We start from the raw sequence: 24851 nt of genomic DNA, 5'->3' as shown, positions 1-24851 counted from the left end.
CAATCCTTTGTCTTCAGCCTTACTGGAAAAAAGATAACAACATCTTCTCCTGGCACTCCCCATCGTTCAAGATCAGTCACAAACATGGGCAATGTACTGTTATACTGCCAATTTTATAATGATCCTGATTGCTCTTATATAGCTCCAGTTTGAAGTAGGTTTCCTAGCGGACCAGATACATTTTACATCATAGTTCTCCTTGCACATTCTAATGACATTACTTTCAAAATTGCCAAATTCTCTCTTAGATCCTGTGCTACTAGGGAACAAAGGGGGAACCCTGGCAATTTATTTTTTATTTCATTTCATTTCGTTTTAAATTGTTCACGAGAACTAGATTGTTATCAGAAGATTGTAAAATCTTTCAGTTTGCTAACAGCTACAAATTGATTAAGGCTTTGGTTTCTGGTTCATGGACTGTAATGAATTATCTGTCAACAAACAGAAATGAAAAAAGCCCATTTTATCATTTCTTTTCATACAATTTTAAAAGTTTAAACCACCTTTCATATTGTTCTAACAGTCATCTGATCATATAACAATAAAAGAGAATGTCTCATTCAGCTGACTGATCAAGCGTTTCAGTCAGTCTCCGGATGACGTTAGTCTCTACATGCAGGTCTCTCACACGTGCTTTCCTAAGTGATAAGCCATAAGTAGCCTCAGCACCTCAAGGAAACATTCCCAAGCACAATTTGTCAAAAGACGTTGCCAGTACTGATGCCCTGATTTACAAAAGCAATTCCATTTTTTACCCCATGTAACCTCAACAGCCAACATTCTCCAAAGAACATCTGACATGAAAAGGAAACCAACCAAAAGTCTTCTCCCAAAGCAGGTGATGCACCTTTAAAATGGGACAATCAGCTTTATCATTTGTTCAGATTGAATTTTCACTTACATAACACTTAAGGGTTTTAAGAGTTATACACTCACTCCATCCATCCTCATACACACAGTTATGTATTCTACAGAAAAAACAGGAACAATGTTGAGGCCGTGTGTTCCCTGACATTAGTTTAAATGTGTTGCTAAAATTTCTATCTATTGGGAACAATTTCCCAGACAACAAATGTTGTCCTTAAGCAGGCTGGTGGAAACGAATCAGCAGCATTTTAAATTGGCCCAGCACTCCTGATTCTCGTTGCCAAGCTACAGAGGCTTAAGAACCCCTCCTACCCACCATAATTCCTTGTTTCTGTTATTCTTCTATCAAGGGTGGTGGTAGTGGAAGCCTTTCAAAAGATCAAAAGCCACATAACTGACATGAGATTAGAGGAATCTATTTCTTGTTTGGTAGGCTTTAGCATAAAATAAAACATTTCTTGCTTAAAGCAATTTCAGATTTCGGAAGAACTGTAAGTAGAATACAATAAAATTCAACACTGAAGGAATCTATCTTGAATATAGTGTTCAGAAAATGTAACGATGTCAATCTTTTTTGTATGTTACATTTTTTTTTAATTTTAGTCACCATAGTTTAGATGGCTACCACAGCTTTTATGGAATGATTAATTCTATTAATTATAATCCATTTTATCAGGCTCATCAGTAGAAGAGAAGATGAGAAGATGGCTATTCATCAGCCCTGCACTTGTCCTCTCCAACTGGTCATTATTTAACACTGTTTAACTTTAAAAATCAGTATCTGGGTTTTCTTCTTTCCACATATTTTTTCTTTTTATGATGTGTCTTTTGGGTTATAGGCCTGGAAGCAGTGCCTGTCTTGATTTTAATGATTATCTGTATCCTACTCTTGTAGCATTTCTGGCTGTAGAGCAGATAAAATCGCTAATAAAGATAATGCCAATTATTCTTCTGTCTCATTCTCTCAAGTTATTCAATAAAACTGGCCTAAAATTAGACATTTTAAACTTCTAAAAATTAGATATAGACTGCAGCACTGGACAGCATCTTCTTTAGATATATTTCATGCTCTGCAATGTAAAATACTCAAAAACGTTGCTGTTTTTGCAGGATACATTAGACCAGTGTTTCTCAACCTTGGCAACTTTAAGATGTGTGGACTTCAACTGCCAGAATTCCCCAGCCAGCATGCTGGCTGGAGAATTGTGGGAGCTGAAGTCCACACATCTTAAAGTTGCCAAGGTTGAGAAACACTGCATTAGATTATTATAGTCTGGACATAACTAAGGTATGGATAAATTGGAGCCTGACATAAGCCCCTAAGGTTTACAAAGAAAGACCAGGTTTGAACTATAAAATGTTACTCAATCTGTATTTTCTGGACCCCAATAGCTGATATAGGTCCACCTACTTAGCTGAATTCTTACTCCCATTGCACCCTAAATAAGATCTTCCTCACCACCACTCCAGCATATTTTAACATTGACCAAAAAACACTCTAAAGGAATTAAGAACACCTAGTATCTGATTTTGTCTACAGTGCCTTGGAAGGCTGAAAGGCTCTTAGATTTAGGTGCCATTAAAGGCAGAGAGGGACACAGACAAGCCCCATCCATGTGAAAGGCCTTTTGTTTAAACATCATCAAAGCAATCCTTCCTTTTATTATTTTAAATAACTTGTAAGAGGGTGGCATTTGTATTTTCTGCACATTGAGGGCATGTGCTGTACTGAGCATACCTGGTGCACCTCCTTCCCCCCACTATAAGGCACACACCAAACAAGGAGGTTAGATACATCATTCATTGTGGCACAGGTGGTTTCATAGACAGGGTGCATACTTTGTAAAGAAATCAGCAGTAGTCTGACCATGCAATTTATCCTGTAATAGGCGAGCAGTTATTACAGACACAGATGGCACACAGCTTGAACTCTGGCTTCCATTATTTTATCTCACAATGGTAGAGATGATCTGCAAAGAAAACTGCTTAATTAGCCATCTCCTGTGTAGCTTAAAAATAATAATAGTCATCAAAACATTCTATGACATCTTCCTTCCCACCCACAGTGGGAAAAAGCTTCACACCTTATGGGTTACTCTAACACAGAAAATCATCCTTTAGTCAAGCACTGCCAAACTCTTGGCTTGTTACCTGTCTGGCTATCAGAATCCTCCCCATTCAGGAAGCATTTTGCTAAGCACTGTTAACCGGCCTCTCTGGCTGGTTTATAAGGGGACTGGCCATCTGGGACTGATCAGTCCTTGCTGAAAAATCGCTGTAAAATCAACCAGCATATGGATGACTGCTGATTCCCTTTGGAGAGAATGACTGAAAACTCGGTTCCAAAGTTAATCGCTTCTGTCCATCTTGCTCCTCTTCAGGAAGAGGCAACAAGCAGCCGGCGGAATTTGTAAGGCTGGTTGTCAGCACTTGCAATCAATTACTTCCTTCAAGGTTTTGTAGGGTGGAGGTGGGAGGGGGAGGGAGTGTGGGAAGAGGAGAAGATTGGCATTTTCAGCAGAGAGAAAAAGAGCAAATGCAGCCAGAGCACACCAGATGGGGCTCTTAGAGCAAGTTCTGCATTTCCCCTCCTTTTACTGGTTGGATGTAATTGGTTTGTTGAAGGCTTCGATTAACTTACCTCTTCTGCTGCAGAGCTTCATCAAGGGTTTCCTGCTTCTCTTGCAGCAGCCGCTGGAGGTGTTTCATTTCCCGTTGGTACTGAGCAGTCTTCCCCGCAAATTCCTTCTCTTGCTCTGTCACTTTGAGGCTGATGTCCCCAAGCTTGCCAGCAGCTGTCTTTTTATACACCTGTGAGAGTTGGAGCAGAGTCCAATTAAAAGCACGGCTGGGGCTGCAGGTGCATAGATGGATCATAACCAGGGGGGGAAGATGGTTCTTTCTCATGGCTGCTTCATCCTGAATCACGGGATGCCTGGTTCAGAGAACAAATCGGGTAGGTTGGAAATGACCTGATCATCTTTCTTCAAGCGTTTCTGCTATAGGCACTTGCCAAGGAAGGCAACAATAATGTCACTTCCTTGGCAGACTGTGCTGTTTCACCCCAGGTTTCTTGTGTAGAAAGGCTGTTCTAAATAGCTTCAAAGCCAAATATTGGTTTGACCAGACAGGAAGAATAGCTAGATGTTAAATACATGTTGATTATCTACAAGGTCAACAGTCAAGTTTTGATGATCAATGTACATGTAATGATAAAGAGATGCGACTGCACATTATGGGTTACTAATCCTTTAATCTTAGCCAAGAAGGAAAACCTTAGCTTTGCATTTGACGCTTCTGTTATTGTAATGGCTATGTATTCGTTTCCTCTCTGGAATACTGGAATGTAACACTTTTCTCCTTTCTCTAGCACTTAACATGCTTTCTTTAGCAAAAGGCTGATATACAAATGGAGCTTTTTAAGCTATCTTGGGACAAATATTGCTTTAGACTGTGAATTTTACCTCTGAATAATAAAAATTCAGAATGCTTAAATAGGCAAGTATCAATTTCATATAAGTCTGAAAGGAGAGATACGTTTCTTACAGCAAGTATTTTCCTGCCAGCAAATCTAGATTGATTGGTTGACAATTACTCTGATGGTGAAGGCTATATTCCTGCCTCAAGTCTACAGAGTCTGAAAATTCATCCAGTTGGAGAGGTATACTTTCTGAAGTGCAACTCTTTGCAACAAAACTGGAATAATCAGGACAAAAATTGGAGCAACACTGAATAATGTAGCCTGTAACATTTCATGTGAGAATTACTGCATAAATACTGAAACAGATTTCAACATCTGCATGTGTTGCCTCATTCCATCTCTTACCACTTGAAACTGATCATAGAAATCTAGCACTGAGAATATTAAGAGCTTGCTTATTAGAGAATTTGACGGTAATTGTCATCTGGGATTTTGGAGATGCTTGAATTTTATGGGAATATACTCATAGCTCAATATAGCATGTTTCACTCCATGGCATTCCTCGACAAAAGTTCCCATGCAAAAGTCAAGGTAGACAGGACAGGACCACGTGAAATAGTTTGATCCAGTACAACTTCTAGGTTCAAAACTGGTGACAGTAAGCATTTGGAAATGTGATTGAACCGTACTGGCCAACCTACTTTAAATCAGTCCACAGATGCATCCTTAGCAGCTTTTCTGATTTTTTGTAGCTGGTTATGATATACATTGCTTTACTTCTGTAGTTTAATCTAATCTGTATTAAAATCTAGATTATACAGGTTACCTACTGATATGGGGCAATGACCTTTCTATGTGAAACTTATTTTATCTTCGATATGTGTATAATTCCATATTTGAACATATATAGTAGGTTTTGTTAAGGTGGCATAAAGAATGGAAAGCTGAACTGGCCAAATGTGAGGTATCTGTAGTACTGTTTAAAGTATAGGAGCATAAATATTAATAGCTGGTCCAGCTAGCAGTAACTTTGAATTGTGGAGCAAACGGTTTGTATGTATAGATTCCATTTCAAACTCTGCCATCACTACTAAAAAGATTTGGAGTGAGTGAGTGTTTCTCACAAAAACTGAATGCAGTAAATTTTGAAAGTAGAAGGACCAATAGTTTGCATTTAATACAAAGACAAAAAGCAAAGAAAGAAAGGAATGGCACGAATGCAGAAATGAAAAAAAATCTAATTCAGCTAACCCTGCAAATTTCAATTACAGCCCTTTATCTTGGATATTGGTAAAACAAAACAATATTCCATATGCAGAATGACTTGGTTCATATATTCAATGTATATGAATAATATATTCATTAAATGTAAGGGCTTATTTGGGCTTCCCTCTCAATTTAAAATTCTATGAAGAAATACTGAAAAAATAGTCAGGAGGGTCAAGCTGGCCAGATATTGTATAGTTTCTGTGTAAAATATTAGCATTCATCATCACTTCTTGTTCTCTTTTTGAAGGGATCTGTATAAACAGAAAGTTACAGTATCTGCTCCCTAGAAATTGTCTCAGCATTACCAGTATGTCATCTTGTGCAGCCAGTAGGAAACAGCGGCATGTAAAAATGTTAGTGGGATAACTTTCTGCCTAGGACAGGAATTAATTCCAGGGCCATTTCTCTTACAGCAAATGAATAACTATATTGTTATTTAAACATAGCATCAGCCTTGTCACCAAAAGATACTTCTTTTACCTGAGATATAACACGTCTTTTTTTTTTCCTGACAATGAAAACGTTTTCAAAACCTCTTCCAGTCTGCTTCTTGCGGGCTGTGCAGGTGCCAAAGTAAAAAGGGCCATCAAGGGTCAGGATAGCCAACCTTGTATTGCAAGAGGTAGCATTTACTGAGACAAACAATATGACCTCGAACATGCTTTATTTGGAACCGATTATTGGGGAGGTGGTAGGGGCCACCCAGAACTAAAGTGATAATGAAAAATTTGGATCCTTTTCAACCTAGTTTTTGGACTGGATTTTGGACTAAGATGGTCTATGTTGCCTTGAAGGATAACCAGTCAGCGTGGCCATACCGGGTGGATCAATGGTCTGACTCAGTGTACAGCACTTCCTCTATATTTGCATGACAAAATGAACAGAAGAGCATTACTGTCTGGATTCAATGAAAATATGTGGTGGGATTCAATTCCATCAATTATGATGTCTTGCTGGAGTGGGACTAGGGAATATCTGACTGCATTTTCCCCAAATTTTCCTGGAGGGCAGATCTCAGAGACGACATGGAGCAAATTTGTGAGATGTTGCAAGAATCTCTGAGGTATAAATTAAATAGAAAGGCACAGCTAACCAGAGATCCAGGAACAGTATTGTCAGTTTGCTAAAGAAACCCAGATCTCTTTCATTTGTATATAATACCAGCAAGGCAGTACAGGTAGTCCTTGGTTAAATACCATTTGTTCAGCAACCGTCCAAAGTTACAATGGCGCTGAACAAAGAGATTTATGACTGATCCTTGAAGATGCAGCCATTGCAGCATTCCCATGGTCATGTGATCGCAATTCAGGCACTCAGCAACCAGCTCGCAATTACAATGGCTGCAGCATCCTGCAGTCTCTTGATAACCATTTTTGACCCTCATTGCCTGCTTCCGACAAGCAAAGTCAGTGGGGAAGCCAGCAGGAGGTCACAAATGATGGTCAAGTGGGATTCACTTAATGACCACAACTGGAACTGCCAGAACTGCTGTCGTAAGTCGGCAGTCACGTGATGTTGTGCTTTATGACCGTGTTGCTTAGTGACAGAGTTCCTGGTCCCAAATACCACCGTTAACTGAGGACTACCTATAATAGGTCCAAACCAGTGCCGAAATCAGTTATGAACTCTATATAGCCTTTTCATCACATTTATTTATGAGATTTATACATCCTTGATTCTTAACAGACTCTAGATATTTGCACACCTTTATGTAAGCCACAATCCTGTAACAAGTACAGTACCAAAATAAACTTAGCAAAAGTTTAAAGGAGACCAAGGCTTTATGCCCATAGCTCCAAATCCTCCTCTTTTTCTTGGGACTCTAGCAGCTCATTATTCAGAGCTGGGTTCTCTCTTTTCTGTATGCCTCTCTTCCCCAGCAGATGCTTCATAATAAGATTCTTTAGTGGCTGTGAAAGTTCAACTGAATCTGCCTGTCAGTGCATTGCAGGATGAAGATAAATGCTAAGACTAGCAAGGTGGGAACCAGTGGTACCCAGACTAGAGATATGTTACATAAACATAGTTTATCTGCCTCCCAAGGCCATCAAAACACCAGCCAAGTATTCATTAACTCACAAATGTCAGAGGAACAAGCCATGAGTTTAAACTCTGGGGCATATACGTATCTATTTATTTACTTTTTAAAAAATGTATTACCAATTTCCAAATGGACTCATGGTGTACAATAAGCCAAAATAAAAGTAACAGTAATATTAGAACATTAATATTCTAACATAATTAGAAAAAAATACAAAAATATTAATCCTTAAAACCATCACACCAAATCTGTAATACTGTAATAAAAATAAAAAGCATATTGATAACAGGTCTTAAATAAAGGCAGTTCTGAACAGCTCTGTTTTCAAAGCTTTTCTAGAGGTCAGTAGTGGAAGGAGAGGGCAAGAGAGAGAGAGACTTCTTAGCACTGCAGTGGGCAGTCAGCTGTTGTGTTTAAAGCATCATCTTTGCCCTGCAATAAAGATTCTAATCTAGCCAACTCATGACTTAAAGTCTTCTGCCAAGTCAAACCAGGTGCTGAATAAGGGGTTCAATGTCTGGAGACATGTTCTTTAGTACCGAACCCTGATGTGAAGCCTTGCAAAGAGGGTGGAAAACTGGGTGGCTTAGGAAGCGCCATAGTAAAGCTGAAAGTATTATTAACTAAGATCTTCTTGGAGTAGGGCCACAATGATTGTTTTGTCTAGTAGATATTCTTCAGGATAGATTCCATGATAACAGGGTATTTCCATATAATCTTTCCCTTTCTCCTCAAAAACAGATTCTATGAACTTTAGCCAGACTAGATTCTGGATCAGACTTGATTCAATTCTAAAGCATCACAGGATAGAGATACAGCTGATCCAGGACTAGCTTAATGGATATAGTTGAACTGCTTAAGTGGAATTCCTGGATGCTAGTAGTGTCTATGGGCTTTTTAGCAGTTTGCTAAATGAAGAGCTTCACTTAATTTTTTTCTAATATCCAGTAAAAGAAGATACTTATTTGGGTAAAAATACTTACTCTGTAAGTATTCTGTAAATACTTACAGAAATAAGTATGCGTGTAATTACTTACTCACAGAAATATAAGTGTTTCTTATTCTTGCTCTTCATAAAATTATTCCCTTACGCTATGGCTTCCTAAATTCTTTTTATTTTTGGTAATTATTTTCTCAGTGGGTTTTAATATTATTGAAGGTTACCACAAACAAAGGAGCTAGATTCAATATCTAAGTAAATAACCTAAAGATTAACCTGAAGACCTAGCTGTTTATATTTTATTTAAAGAAGAGACAGGAACAACTTAAATTACATTACACATTCAATTTCACAGAACTGTCTCCTGATAAAACACCCTGTTGTTGTTTTTCTTAACCTTGGATGTTCCCATTAAAATTCCATCACTGCTGCATGGCAAACATGAGGGTGATGAGCCAAGGCTGAACCAGTTCTTTTTAACAGAAAGTCTGTACAGGAATATATAATATTTTCAGGCGGAAGAGAAACTGCTATGTAATGAAAAGTCACGCTGATCTATTTTTCACATTCTGACAAATTTACACCAAGCATTTTTTACTAAAGAAATATAAGAAACTTACAGTTTTCCTTTTAAAAAGTGACAATACTCTACCCAGTTAAATGTATTGTGTCATTAAAATGAACAAGAACAATGAAATTTCCTCTCTGTGAATCCAGACACAAATTAAAAAGTTCTAGGAATGTCTCTGTATTTCAGTAAGATTCATATCTTATGCATTTGCAAATATGTTAAGCATTCATCAAAGCTGGGTTGTAGCAACTGTCATATTTATTCTTTAGGTTCTATCCTCAACTGAAGCTCAAATGCTTTCCCGCCAAATGAAAGTTGTTTGTGTATGTATATATGTGTATACCTATCTCATTGTGGACAGATGACAACAGTTCCTAAATGCACTAAAGATATGCTCCTTGTCACTAAGGGGTAGATCCTATGCAAGTTTATGTATTAAATTATTATTTTAATGTAAAGGATGTTAAATGCATGTAGGACTTAAATAGTGCAGATAGTATACAATGTCCCCCCAAATAATTGTGAAAGGAGGGTGGAGGAGAATGCAATATTCCAATGAATGTTTCTGAGATACAAGATAAAACAGAAGGTCAAACTTTTGCCACCTATAAGGTTCACCGGCTGATATTGGGCCGGCCTATTTTAATAACTTCTCAGTGTCATGTAAGGATAACATCTTGATTAACCACAATGGTTTAATCAGCTTTCTTGGATTTTATATATGATCATTCTAGATGAACAAACAGAATTCACTCCAATTTTTATCCAAATCCCAAAGTCTGATATTAAAATGGAAAAAGAAATTGTATTAGTTTGAAAATTCTACACTCAAAGTTCACTACTACTAATATATGGGTTTTGCCTCTATATAATCCTAGGTTCAGTCTTGACCATCTCTAGCTAGAAGTCTTTCCCAGTCCTATCAGGAACCCTGGAAGACTACTGCCATCTTACAGTAAAGTAAATAATACGACTCTGAATGGACCAATATGGCAACAATAAAACAAGCTTTCCACATTCTTAAACATTTTGGCTTAGGAAACAATTGGAGGCAAGATTAGTTTTTAATCATCTTCTATGCTAATAAATTAGCTGTGCTTTGAAGAAAATATACTAGAAGGGAATCTGAGCAAAAATGGTAAATATTGATCAAGTAATCACAAAAAGGTTGAATTCATCCTATAATCTGTAGTTAAACACCATCTGATAATGTATAAGCTGCAGAAGGTAAAACAAGACTAACTTTGTAAAATTGTATAAAATTAAAAATTGCATGCTCATTATGAGAAATGAGAATTTAATGAGAATTTAATTGGCTTAATTAATCAATTTTAACTTATCCCTTTTTCCAATAAATAAATGCAACTACAGAAATACACGGTATTATCAAAAAGGCATGATAAAGAGAGTACGAAAACTTACTGGTGTTCTCTTTTTACAGTGTGTCTAATGTGAAGATGAATTATCTGCCAACAGACGGGGAAGAAAAGGCGCTAAACGATGAGCTGGAATGCAAAATCTGTTACCAGAAATTCAACGTCCAGAGTCGCAAGCCCAAACTCCTGGACTGTCTCCATAGAGTGTGTGCAAAATGCCTAACTAAAATCCTCCAAGTAGGAACTGGCTCTCTTTGTATAAACTGCCCTTTCTGCCGGCATGAAACAGAGCTGTTGGAAGAAGAAGTAGAAGGACTCCCCGATGATTTGAATATCTTGTCCAAACTCGTAACCAAAGACAAACCAGCATGGAATTCAGAGTGCAAGGAAGTTCTCCTGACACCAAAGAACTTGGCTTCATCAAGTCCTTCACGTGGGTCATCAAACTGCCTGGTGATAACCATCATGGAAGTACAGAGAGATTCCACACGGACTCCAAGCCAAAACACCCTCTCAGATTATTACACAGATCACAGCCTTGACTCAGAATCTGTCAACTCCCACAACCAGCTAGACCAAGATGTTTTCTCCAAGCTCTGTAATCATGTTCCCAGAATACTAATGTGGCTGCTTGGATTTTTCTACTTCGGTTCTTTGCCACTTGGAATCTATTTATTAGTGATTCAGAAAGTGACCCTTGGGATTGTCTGTGTCAGTCTTGTACCATCCAGTCTGACTGTGTGTCTTGTATATGGTTTTTGTCAGTGCCTTTGCCAGGGAATGTGTGATTGTTCTTCTAGAAACTGATGCCAAACAAAAAAGGATATTTAGACAGCTAAAAACCTACATTGTTTTTTTTAATGTGACTATAAGTAGCAAAAAAGAAAAAGGAAAGCACCCATCTATGAACTGATATTTTCAACATTCCATTCGTCTGACTATTTACCAAAAAATGAATAAAGACTATCTAGAAAGATAAAAAGTTTGGTATCTTCTATTACTTGCTCACTACAAGCAGGGGAAATTTAGTTCTTCTTCTGATGTCCCTGAATGCAGCTCTTTAATTTATTTTGAAGGTTGCCTCTTACTCAGTCATAAGATGGACTAGAAGTTAGCCAGAAGAATGCTTTCTGCTGAGAAAGTAGTCTGAAGTTATTTTCCCTATTCCCCAAACTGTTACGTTAATGGGGAATAAGAGAGAAGAATTGTTTTATTTCCTTTCAGAGGCTAGGGCCATGCTTAATTTGATTCACGGCTAGGTTGAAGAAGGTAGCCATGAATTTATCTCTTGCTCTGAAAAGGAGGCAGAAAAGATCAGGGACAGTGGGACTGCAATTCTTGAACTCCTCCAGGCTCTGTCAAATTGGATGACACTTTAGCCAATGTGAAATAAAAATATAGATCTGTATGTGCTACAGTCTGAAAAATAAACTAGGCTATTTCAATCAATACAGAATATTCTGATAAAGTTTAGATATTACTGATAAAAACGTATATCTATGAATAGTGTTGCTAAATCAAAATGGCCACTTTTATGTATATGGCTATGTATCCATATATTTCTATGTAAATGGTTATGAAGCTGGGATGCTAGAAAATAAGAGAGTTCGGTTTTATTGTATGCACTGTCTTATTCTGCAATAGACATTCTATCAGTTTAGAAAGGAGCATGCATCAACGTTTTTGGCTAGAACATACTAGTTTTTGAACCCTGCTGCTTTATAAGTGAGAAGAAAAAATACTTCTGAAAATCATGCCAGAATTCATAACTTTATTGTCTTGTTTAAAATCTGGTAAAGTCAGCAACAACCTTTTTGCACTTTGATTCAAATAGTCTGGTGTCACCCATCCTTATCTCAAAATAATAGCCTTCCAAGAAGTCGGCACATTTCACCACTTTGACAAGCTGCAGAAACCTCTACGTACCAAAGTTACTGCTGAAGCCAACCCAACACTCAGGAGCTACATGTCTGTGGAAGCCCTCCAAATGGTTTCTCCAGAAGCGGCAGTGGAAGGGGCTGGCTGGCTGAACTCAACCTACTGCAAAAGCAGGAGCGTACAACTTTCTTTGCAGCTACCATTTTTAAGAGGCTGTAGGGAATGTAACTGGTGATGCTGGGCAAGGCTCTCATTTCTGATCCCTTTCATGGGACTAGAAGGGGTGGGGGGCTCATAGAGCACCTCCTGGTAGAAGCTTAAGGCCTTTATTTGGCCCCTTACTCTTTCCCAGACTAAAAAAGTCAGATGGGGGACAGGAGTTTAAGCAATGAAACAAATGCTTCTAGGAGCACCCATTTTGCCCCCTAATATCCACCAAAATGGATTCTGCCCATCACAAATCTGCCTATCCCTGCATTATTGAGAGAATTTCACCAAAGATTCATAAGTCACCTGCTTTATATGACCTGGATGGAACTGATCATGTCCTGCAGGCTTTGTATAGACTGACAGTACTAGGCTTGTGCAGGTTTGCAACTGGGTTCCAGCTGTTAAGGCCAAATTGACCATTATTGTCTAATACAATCCCAAAAGCTTCAAAAACTCCACAGAGCAACCTGCTTAACCATAACTTCCTTTAAGCCTAGAAATCTCTCCCCCTTCTTTCTATCACTAGAAGAGTCTCTCTTCTCTTTGGGTTACTAACGGCATAGAACAAATGTTTTAAGAGTAAAGTCTACATTATGCTGAACGTTATTTACATCTTAGTAGACAGTTTTTAACGGAGAAGTAACCACAATAATCAGTTAGTGCATAGATCAACATTTGGGTAAAGCAATGATTTCCCCAAAATATTTAGTGTAAACAGAATTTTTATTGGGGAGACTTCCAGTGAAAAGTAGCTAAGTAGGAACTGTGGCAACAGGGGGAAAGTAAGCCACCAAAATGTATTGTTTAGGTTGGCAACAGGCTTTAATATACAGCATCTCCCAAGCTCCAGTTGTACAACTGAAACGTTAAGTGAGGGCTAGATAGGTAAACAGTGTAAGAAGAACAGTGAGAGGCAACACCGAGCAAAACAGACCATGTAAGGAGTCTGAAGCATTTGGGCAAATCCAGGAAGATGAAAAGAGAAAAGGGACACAAATGCTTCCTAACCTTCAAAAGATATTTCTCTCTATCAGATTTGCCACAGAAATTACTGTGGAGGACCAGATGAATTGGAAGCTAGACTCTACAACATGGACAAATACACCACAGGAATTAGGCCAAGTTGTGGTTATAAAGTCCAGCCTCCCCATCAATTGATGGTTTGTAAGGAGCCAATACTAGTTTAGATTATGGGATTTGCAGTCTAACAAATCTGGATATATACTGAAAGCAGCATATAGTACAAAGAGACTAGATCATTTCACTATTTCTCTCAAAATTAAATAATTAACCAGAAACAAATGAAAGTTCAAACTCATCCATATTTATGAAGATTCAAATATTTTAATTTAATTTGACTAGAGGAAAATTACACTCAGCTATAATTTTTCTTCTATGACTAAAAAAGGTAAAAGAAGTGAAAGAAGCAAAAATTAGGTCTACTGCCAATTTAACTTCAGTGTTCTCACTTTTAATCAAATATTTACTTTAAGGCTAAGAGGAAGAAAGAGGGTAGACAACAAGCTTCTGAAACTGAAAGGGCAAAACCGTCCAGCTTTATGTAATGTGATGCTAAAAGGTTATGAAGTTTATCATTACAATAACTGTTGCAGAAAAATTAAAATGACATGCTTTTGCAAGCACACACATACTAGAAAACCATTTTTGCTGTCATCATACAAAAATGTGTGAGCTGGAAATACTGCTTGCAAACATCATTAACTGATTAACCAATATGATTTTTTTGTAAGTAAGGAACTGAAACACTTGCTCTAAATATGTTTCCTCATGGCAAATATAAAGACATGAATGTTAGAACAGTAAGCTTTCTCAAAAATGATTAGTATAAGAATAATCTTTTCAAAGCTTATTAACTGAGAAGAAATGAAAATCCAAAAAAGTTTTAGGCCAAGTAGGTCGTTTCCTGAAGGATCAAGCTAACAATCTCATCAGGAAATATTTAAAATGTTTTGGTAGGCAGGTTTGCTGGAAGGCGACAAGTACACAGAATGATAGCTTGCATATCCTACTTGCAATTCCCTAAAAGCATCTGTCTGACCACTGTTGCAATGCTAGTCTAAACAGACCTCTGGGTATCTCCTCATGTTCAAGTCATTAAACGGATCTCAGAAATAATTAATTTTTTTGTTGCAGGATCCATAATAGGAAAACAATAGCACAAAACCTGCACTAGTGTAACTTCAAAACTACCATAATAATTTGCAGAAGAATGTACAGTATAAACATTATTAATTGAACTCCAATAATTTGTCTACTTGTACATGGTGCTGTACTGACTACTGTTATATGTAGAGGGAAAAGGGCAGATCTGTCTTCTTTGTCAAAGCAGCTGAACTGTCATTTGGAGGCCAATGCTGAGCCCCATGTTGCTCAACTAATTCATGGTAAACCTTGGCATTCTTTCACATGATTCGCTGGAAGTAGTCATGTCTTGATAATCTGGGAATGTATATCTAAATACAGTTAAAAGATTAGCACTACTGATTTCTGCCTCAACACAATCTTATGAAATAGAGTGAACAGTGAGATATTCATTATGAGTAGAGATGTGCAAGATTCATTTCGGTCCAGACCATGCTGAGCCTACTTCTGGATCATGCCGTTCTGGGAGAGGTTTGGCAATTTTCAGAAGTAACTCTGAACCGCAAGCGGTTCAAGATGTTCCAAGGGTGATCTGGCTATAAAATAGCCCATTTTGTCCAGAACATCATGTTCTGACCTGTCTCACCTCCATGTTTTCATAAAAGCATGCATTAGTGACTCCACTCTGAAAAATAAGTAATAGATACCATACTATATCACACAAATATTTAAAAGAATGTACTTACCTTTACTTTCTCTTCTAATCTTCCTAGACGCACATTTCCTTCTATTATTTTGTTGAGAACGCCGTGCTTTTCTTTCTCCAAGGAACTGGCCTAGGGGAATGCAGGAAAGCTGTTTGCGAGTTCTCAACAGATTTTCCTCTCTAAAACTTATTCTGCTACATTTTAAGTTCTCAGATGGTACAGAGACTGGATAAGAAGCTACTTTAAACCAGACAGTATTCAATCATCTACCCAGTGTTACCTAGCTGACAAAAGCTCCCTACAATTTCACATAGAAATCCTTCACATAACCAGCTACTTGAGATCCTTTCAGCCAATGACTGTCTATGATCTTCTGTGGACAAAGAATATGCTCTGCTGCTAAGCTGTGGTCCCTTCCCGATTGTATTCAGCAGGCATATGGGTTTCAACAGAAACAAATCAAGATGTTTTGAATATATCAGACCAACTTACAGAAATTTCAGAAAACAGATTTGACTTGCATAATGGAATAGTGATTTAGGGAATAAGTATTTTATCGCTTTTAAGGGAAAAAAATCAAATTATTGACCATTTTCACAAATATTGACTATGTCATCAAAATTAACACTTTCAGGAAAAAGTTTCAGCCTATTTTTCAATTGTGTAAGTTATTATCCCATCAAATTTCTTGCACATAAACAGTTCGTGGTTATGTATACCTTAATCCACAAATCACATTACACATTTTCTGATCCTCCTGGAAATGGTTCAGGAAATCAAGCCACTGTTAAAAATTGAGGGTGAATATGATGTCAAACACTTGTCTTACAAAACACAAATATTTTACATCATTCCTAGATTTCTTTAAAAAGAATACTGGATTAAGTGAAGTTTAAATACCCATTGTCTTATTTTACATGAAGCATCCTAACATAGCACAAGAATCTACAGAAAAGTATGTGTGAAGTACTGCCTTAATTTATGTGGCAAGTTCTTCATTATGTTAATACAAATTCAGTGTCTTAAAATGTATTAAATAATATAATGTATTAAATAATAACAAAACAATTTCTTCTTCTTGGAAGAAAGACATTCCTCTCTCTTATCATAAGAAACACCAATCTGTTCAGCAATGGAAATACATTATTTATGACGATTCACAGCACAGCTAAAAATTAGTGTTTGGCACCTGTAATTTCAAGAAAGTGCTTTGCGATGTTTGTTAGCTCCACAACATCAATCAAGTTTGCTGTAATGCACCTTTGCAACTTAAAAACATGCATATTTATTCAGAAATTACTCCCGAGAACTTGCTCCTAGTTTGTGCATGCATGGGATTACAGTCTATGTTTCAGCCATGGTTTTCACTGTTCAAAACATTTTAATATCTCAAAGCATATCTCAAGTCTAATATTTTATTTTATGTGCATTTTAATTCCTGTACCATGATGGAAATGTTTTAAATTTATTTTATGACTGCTCGCTGCCCAGAGTCACTTGTTGAGATGGGCAGCCATACACATTGAATAAATAATATAATAATGCTTTCACTCCTTGAAGGTCAGTCTTTTGAACCAGAAATTAAATATATCTTTGATTCTTTTAATTACCAGGTTTAAAAGTTGATCACGTTCTTGAGTTATACTTTCTGCCAAGCTGATCATATTTACTAGGTACTGGTGTGCAGCCATCTCCTTTTCCATTGATTCTTCCAAGTGATGCTTCAGAAGACCTATCTTCTTCTGTGATCGCCTGCATGGTTTTGTTGAAAGGCAGAAAAATCTTTTAGGGAGCAATTCAAAATCAATTCTATTTTAATTCAGTATTGGAATTCAAGACTCACAAATACTTGCATGGAATTATACTTGTTTTAACACATCAACCAGACAATAAAAAATCAGTCATCAAATGCCCACTGAAACAGGACTGTTTTAATGGTTTTGGGAAAAGCCCTCAAGGAGAGTGCCAGGCATACCTTCAGTGATAAAGTGTTGTATACCACGAGGACAATTACAGAAAAGGAGGAACGACATTTTAAAAGACTTTTTTCAACTATGAGGACTACAAATGTGTACCTTGTCTAAAACAAATATGAGCTTTATTTTGATTATAACATTAAACAACCTTAAAAAGTTTTCAGTACTCTAAAAGAAGCAGGTCACCTGCATGTCTAATTACCAAAAACTGTGTTTATGAGAGGGTGCAAAAGAAAGGCAAAAGAACAAGAACAAAAACAAGTAAACCTTTTAATCTTCTGTGCATTTTCCAGCTCAGCTTCTAGAACCTTGTTTTCTGCCACCAGGTCATTTTTCTGTAGGAGAAGGCCCTTTGCTTCTGCTTGAACAGAGGCTAGTTTTTTCATTAGCTCCTGTGTCTCCATCTCTCTCTTTTCCTGTTCCATCTGCAATTGGCTACAGTAACAATAATGAACATCAGGCAGCAAACAAAAGTACCTATTTTCCTAACTTGTAGAAATGAACACTTACGACTGATTCAGTAGTGAAAAAAAATATTATTTCTGATGACATGGCATTATTGCTGCAGTTACAACAAAGGTGTTTAATGAAAATATTTGACATACAGAAATAACCCACTTCATGAAGTCAAATATGCCTATACAAAAACAGGCTACCATAAGACTACAGGTCAAACTAGACATGAGTTCAATCTGCACCTGCGACTAACACAAAGGTTTTTTAAAAGGAAAATTGCATCAGCTAGGATGGGGATATTATTTTTGTTGCTGGTGTTACAATAGTATGCCGACCCCTAATGGATTTATACTGCTTACAATACAACACACAATTGAAACAAAATGTACAGCGTACAAAAATCCCAACATTATAATGCCAAAAAAGTATTAAACAGAATCAAACACTAACAATAGAAATAACAATATAAGAGCAACTAAATAATCAACAGCAGACAGACATTCCCCAAAGGCCATCTGAAAAAGTTTGGTTTTCACTTATTTCCTGAAGGCCATTATGAAGAGGACCAATCTAACTTTCAGAGGGAGACTGTTCCAAGATTGGTGCCAAGATGGAAAAAAAGCACTTTCTGGTCTCAGCTCTTCTTACCTCATGGAAACGGGGCACCATAAGCAGCTTCTAATATGGTTGCCGCGCTCCTGAAATAGGATCTTAACTTTTCCTTCCCTATTATGGTGCTGTTTGACATTATTATTCTCTCTGAAGAAAATTCCTCAACACAGTAGCAACATCAGAGGAGGGATTCTCTTCAGGACACCAAAACCCGCAATACAGCACACAAAAATCCCAGCTTGCCGATGACACACCTAGATGGTGGACACAGTCCTCCAAAGTTTAACAAAATATATCTTTATACGTTAGTAAATGACTCAGTCTTGTGAGACCACAAGATTTCAAGTGTTCTCTCAGATAAAATCTCATGTGACTGGATGATCTTGCTAGACTTCAGTCATTTCCAAAAGGTGGCTGACCTCTGCTATATAAACTTAAACGAAACTATCTTCTGATAGGAGATTGTTCGGTAATTTGGACAAATACACACTATTCCAGGCACAGTATGCGTATATCAGCAATATTATATGGAAAAAGCGATGAAATTACTAAATAAAGCTGAAAGTGAAATAAATACATATAAAAATGCAAAAATTTTGTTAAAGTTACATATATAAAAGCCATTGATGAGAAAGTGATTATAATCAGACACTTACTTTTTAAATTTATTTTCCAGTGCAATGTGTTCCTCTGCTGTTACATAGCTGCTAACACTGGCCTTTAATTTTTTGTATGCACAGCGTAATTCTTCCAGCTTTTTCTGACAATCTTTCATCTCCACTTCTTGGTTTTGTTTTTCAGTTTCCAAAATAATAAGCTGTTTGGTCAGTTTGGAAACTGGACCAAAATTACAAATTGCCCAAAATACAAAACATTTGAAAAAAAAGAAACCAGTTATTCTGATGGAAAATCAGATGACAATTTTTGTTCATATGGATACTTTTCGATTCCAGTCTAGTGATTCTTACACAGTGTTAAGTTACAATATTACTGTTAGCTACAAATCTTCCTTTTAACAAGTTTGGAATGTCAGTAGCAACTTGTTTAAGCACCTATTAAACAGGCTGTCAAATATAAATCTCATTAAAACTTTAAATATTCAGGTCTAGCAACTACAGTGAAACAAAAGTGTTTCTAATCTTTTATTCTGTCCCTTTTACAATAACTTGTAAATAAATACAAATATATGCACAATGCAACATTATTTTTGATTCACACATTCTGGTTGATAGCCATGTTTCATTTTACCATGATCATGATAAAACTCAGATGTGTACCGTATTAAAATTAAATTATCAACTACTCCAAAGTTTTCTTAAGTATTACAAACCAAAATATTTCTGAAAAGGTTCCACGACTGAATTAATAATAGTTACTGATTATCAACACCTGTAATTCTAAACAGGCTTACAAACCTTTACCTTTGGAGGTAAAATTGGTATATCTCTTTATTCACATTTGTTGACTGTAGTGATAAATTTATTTCACCTTCTTTAACATGTTGGTTGATGGTGTCTTTTATTTTGGTTTCTTGTATTTTAAGCTGCTCCATTAATACTGTATTCTCCTCTAAGACAAGTTTGGCTTGGCTTTGCAAATGCTGCCTGTCAATGAACATCAATTTGAAATTTGAAATGGCACTAAAACTTTTTGCAAAGAGTGCATTAAATAATAATAATTATTAAAAAATCCAAAATGCATTTAGAATTTGTGTGTTCTGTGGGAGAAATCTATACATAGCTACTACACTTTTCTGGGCAAGTCTAATATTTTTCTTAGTGAAGCTTGCTTGGCATCTGTTGTTTCTGTTCTGCCATTAAATGTACATGTATGTTACAGGTCTCATTCAGAAAATATAGCCACTTAATAATAATCTAATGGCAATAGTTATTTTAAGCTTGAAAATAAGTTTAATATAGTACAATTTATACTGATCATACTATTTCTGCTTATTTATATGTTACTGGATCTTTATCGGATTTTAATATAGCTGATTAATATAGGTTTTTATAAGCAAGTTATAATAAAGAAGCAATCTAACAGGTTCAAATAATAGTACACTTGCCATTCTTTGGTACTAATAGAAGTACCAATAGTATTTTTACTTAATTGGTGGTGCAACTGTTCATTTTCCTTCACTACTTCTTCCACTTGTGCTTTAAAAATCTTCATGCTCTCCTGAAGGAAAAGCAAAAACAAAACATAAAAAATATGTTCACCATGGTAAATTCTACAGATATGAATTTGGCTCCATTTGTGATGAGCAAGATGATCCATATGGGATTCACAAAGTTGAGTCATTACAGAAAAATATATTGCCTTTTAAGTATCCCAACAGGTAATCACACTTGTCTGCCACAATCAGAATTTACATTATAATCTCAGATTACATATTATAATGTAGTCTTTAGCAGAGAGGAAGTGGTCAATTTTTTAAAAAGTGATGATGAACTAGCTGAAGATAGGAAATAAGGTCCATTTATATAAACCTTAAGACTAAGTTCTCTTGAATAGCAGATAAGGTGATAAATCTTGGACTACACGTAGTCCTTGCTTAACTACTGTTTGTTTAACAACAGCCTGAAGTTACGATGGCCTTAGAAAAAGTGCTTTAGGACCCATATTCGCACTTACAACCATTGCAAACCGTTGTATCAGCCCTGCAGTTGGGCACACGGCAGCCTGCTCGCATTTATGACCAGCTGCAGCATTTTGCAGTCATGTGATCATGATTTGCGACCTTTTTTGCCAGTTTCAAGCAAAAAACATCCATTGGGGAAGCTGGATTTTGCTTACCAGCCATGGTGACTCACTTAACAAATGGTCATAAAATCAGGTCTGGTCATGTGGTGACTCACTTAACTGAAATGCTTAATAAGCAATTTTCTGGTCTCTTTTGTGGTAGTTAGGTGAGGACTACCTGTACAGTATTCCAAACTGCAGAGGGGGAAAACTATTCTCCTCATTAATACTTGGTTGTCTAAAGTGAAAGGCAACAGACTGGTATTTTCCTTGACAGCTTAGCTTCTGTGTGCAAGAATCTCATATCTTGTTTTCCATCTTGTTGTGTATTTGTACATTTGGCAGCATTAACTTGTAAAAAACAACTATGCCAAAATATATACTAGATTGAATTGCATTATACAAACATTTTCCTGGTCAAATTGCATTGCATAGACTTTAAAGTACAGATTTGTCAACTTGCCTCATACTCTAGAATCAAGTCTTCCTTTTCTTTCATTTTGTCTTCATATGCCAACAGAAGAGGGGATAAATATTTCATGTCAAGCTGAAGAAAACAGAGAAGGAAATTTCAATCCACTAAAACGTAGCTCTGTACTTTAAATATTTTATTAAAACTTAGTGAGGATTATTTAATCAGCTAACAATATTCTTGATACCTAGATAATTCCAAAAAGCAAATAAAAAGCAAATAAAAGGGACTAAAGAAACTCCCTCAAATACATTATTCTCAGACCTCAATGCCAGGCATGACAATAAATCTCAGGAATGTGCTCAGGGCAGAAGCTGCATGGAATTGATTTTGCAGATAAGATATAAGTCATAGATGCAGTATGCAGGATATCTACTATTGCAGAAACAAAGCCCCCCCCCCTCACCCCCGCCCTCAACCACTCCTCCTTCCATCTGTCCTTCCCTCTCAAGTTTTAAATTCTCCGGCTTTTCTGCCTGCTGGCCTTTTCAAGTCACTGGAAAGTTGAATGCTCTCTTCCTGGCCTTGAGACTGGTAGCCATCTTCACAATATTTACTTAATGTTTTGTCTAGCCTGAGAATAGCTGATTCATGCCATGTCAGCTTTAGTGTTCACACTAATTGAGGAAAAAAAAGTCAATTCATAAACTGAGAAAGCAGAGTTTACATGGAATAACTTTATGCCTTCTAGAAAATGCTGGTTGAGGATAAAACATGAAAAAGTATCTTCATCATCTTATGCTGGTAACACAAAACTCTGATGTTATCTATCCTACTTATTAATGATAACTAAGACATTATTTAAAAATACACTATTTCATTGACAAGTCTTTGAAAGAATTACATAAAAGTAGTGGATCAGCACTACATTCAAAGTTTAAAAATCAATTATGTTAATGGAAATGCCACTACTGAATTTTTAAATGATCTTTTAAGCTCAGGAAATCTGCCCCATTCTTCCACATAAACCATCATCCCTTCTACACATTCAAAACTATAGATGTGTCTCATGTCAATAAGGTAATTAATTTTCTACAATTTGGAAATAGCTAATAGTGAACATACCAGGTGCTATAAACTGAAACTGATTAACTTGCTACTTACCAGCCATGGGGGTATTGGCTTTTTCATTGGCAGACTTCCAATCTTTACACTCTAAGATAGAAAAAATATAAGCTAGGTTAATATTAGTACCAACAACTTCCTGTACTTGTGTATTATGGAAGTGTATTTAAAAAAAAAAAATCAAAACCAGACTAACATTATCAAAACCAGGTAATGAGCAATAACCAGGATACTTGAGAACTGCCATTATCATTACACTCTGGTTTGATAGCCAAGATCGTGTACTGAGAACCAGAGTGCCATCTTCCAGTTACATGAGGGGAGGACCTCTTTGTGGTGACTCTGAACTCTGGAATTGCAATGGTATGTGGGACTGACCATGGGAGACAGGACAAAGAGACGCAGCCAAAGGAATGGTCAGATAAAAGGCAGCTGAGCCTGCAGCAGGAATGTGAGTGGGGCAAGAGGCTCAGCTGCTCTTTATCTGACCTATCCCTTGGCTGCGTCTCTTTGCCCTGTCTTCCAAGGTCAGTCCCACATACCATTGCAGGAATGCTCTCTCTCCAGAAATTCATGAAGTGCTACTATATAACTATGGTTCTATAGTTACTACTATAACTATATTTTGAGGCACCTGAAAAAGATCTATCATTTCTCTGTATAAATGTTGCATGAAGGATTTGTGTTCGGTTACATTTTCCTTCTTCTCACCATTTTAATTTTTTTTTCTTCCTAGTGTTTTTCCTGCTGGTGCAGGGGTCGCTTTTTCAGATCAACTGAATGTTGATCCATTGGTTGTGACAGGAATTAATCGAGCGACTTGTCACTTGAGCCTGATGTCGTGGGCTGAGAGACAGTGACTGGTCCAGAGTCACCCAGCCGGCTTTCATGCTTAAGGCGGGACTAGAACTCTCAGTCTCCTGGTTTCTAGCCTGGAGCCTTAACCACTAGACCAAACTGGCTCTCTCTCTTCACCATTTTAATGAATCTGTTAAATTTATACATTTTTAATTTTATTGCCTGGATTATTGCACTGTAATTGTTCTGTTGCAAACTGCTGCAAGAATTACAGTAATGGGAAAAGATATATTAAAAGTAACAGCAACTACTACTAGCAATAACAACAACATGGAAGAAAATTCTGAAACACTTTCTTGTGGTCACTACGGAGGGAAGGTTATGATATCCAAGCTAGAATACTGCAGTAAAGGATATACTTCTTGCTAAAGAGAGGCTACTGTCTTTTTCTTTTTTAACTATAACAAATGAGTGGGGGATGCTTAAATGCCAATGATACTATACTATAAATAATCTTAAGAGAGAACATTACCTCACTGGGTGAAATTGGTCTATATTTGGTTTGATAACGACTCAGTTCTGCATTTAAACGGTGAACAGTCATTTTCAAACTATCATTTTCATCCACTAGTTCCTGGGCTTGTTGTCTTAACAAAAGCAATTCTGCACATTCCTCTGAATTAAAAGAAAAAGAAAAAAGCAGATTAAAATTCTATAATGATGTGCATACTACTAAAACATCTTCAAAATCTAACTGAAAGAATGCTATATGATAAATAGCTCTTCTTTAAAGACATGGTAATTCCATAAAACTATTCACCTGTACAACTAGGGATTCACCAAACAAAATGCAGCTTACCAGCTATGCATGGCAGTTTACTACATTTACTTTGCTGCTACTCTGAGGTTCCATAAACAAAAGGATTCATTGGCTTTTACTCAGAAATAAATTATGAAAGTTACAAATTGTGCAGGCCTGCTTTATAATGCCATAGCTGCTATAAAATCTAACCCAAATCCAAAGGACTGCATAGGAAAACCTATGTATGTAGCTTGGGACCACAGGTCAATGACAACAGCATATACTTCATATGCAGAAAATGTCAAGTATGTCCAGTTAAAGGATCAGGTAGCAGATGATGAAAAAAAATCTCTGCTTAAGACCCTAGAGACTCACTACTATGTCCAAAATATCAAACTTGCCTGGATAGATATTTTGAAAGTTTATTTATTAGATTTATATTACCGCCCCTCTCCCCCAATGGGGGACTCTGGGCGGTTAACAAGTTACATTAAAAATAGTCTGAAGTGAACCAAGGTGCAGCGTGTTCCATTACAGCTAACATG

At 36.8% G+C, this 24851-nt stretch overlaps 2 protein-coding genes across 2 annotated transcripts in view; one reads left to right on the top strand and one right to left on the bottom strand.

Moving 5' to 3' along the window:
* CEP89 (centrosomal protein 89) overlaps nt 1-24851 on the bottom strand; it is a 41019-nt gene that overhangs the window by 5728 nt on the left and 10440 nt on the right. The window contains exons 9-18 of the mRNA XM_063312704.1: nt 24037-24179; nt 22746-22796; nt 21633-21716; nt 20489-20605; nt 19916-20027; nt 19084-19264; nt 17627-17794; nt 16994-17135; nt 15423-15512; nt 3509-3678 (exon numbers count right to left, since the gene is read on the bottom strand). Coding sequence (XP_063168774.1) covers nt 3509-3678; nt 15423-15512; nt 16994-17135; nt 17627-17794; nt 19084-19264; nt 19916-20027; nt 20489-20605; nt 21633-21716; nt 22746-22796; nt 24037-24179 — 1258 coding nt within the window. The remainder of the gene's footprint in view (nt 1-3508; nt 3679-15422; nt 15513-16993; nt 17136-17626; nt 17795-19083; nt 19265-19915; nt 20028-20488; nt 20606-21632; nt 21717-22745; nt 22797-24036; nt 24180-24851) is intronic.
* LOC134503971 (E3 ubiquitin-protein ligase RNF182-like) lies at nt 10558-11326 on the top strand. Its single transcript, XM_063312951.1, has one exon. It carries the CDS (start codon nt 10567-10569, stop codon nt 11290-11292), a length of 726 nt encoding a protein of 241 aa, XP_063169021.1. The 5' UTR covers nt 10558-10566; the 3' UTR covers nt 11293-11326.

The sequence above is a fragment of the Candoia aspera genome, chromosome 11, assembly GCF_035149785.1.
Source record: "Candoia aspera isolate rCanAsp1 chromosome 11, rCanAsp1.hap2, whole genome shotgun sequence".
NCBI classification, from domain to species: Eukaryota; Metazoa; Chordata; class Lepidosauria; order Squamata; family Boidae; genus Candoia; species Candoia aspera.
This window is presented reverse-complemented; position numbering and strand designations above follow the sequence as displayed.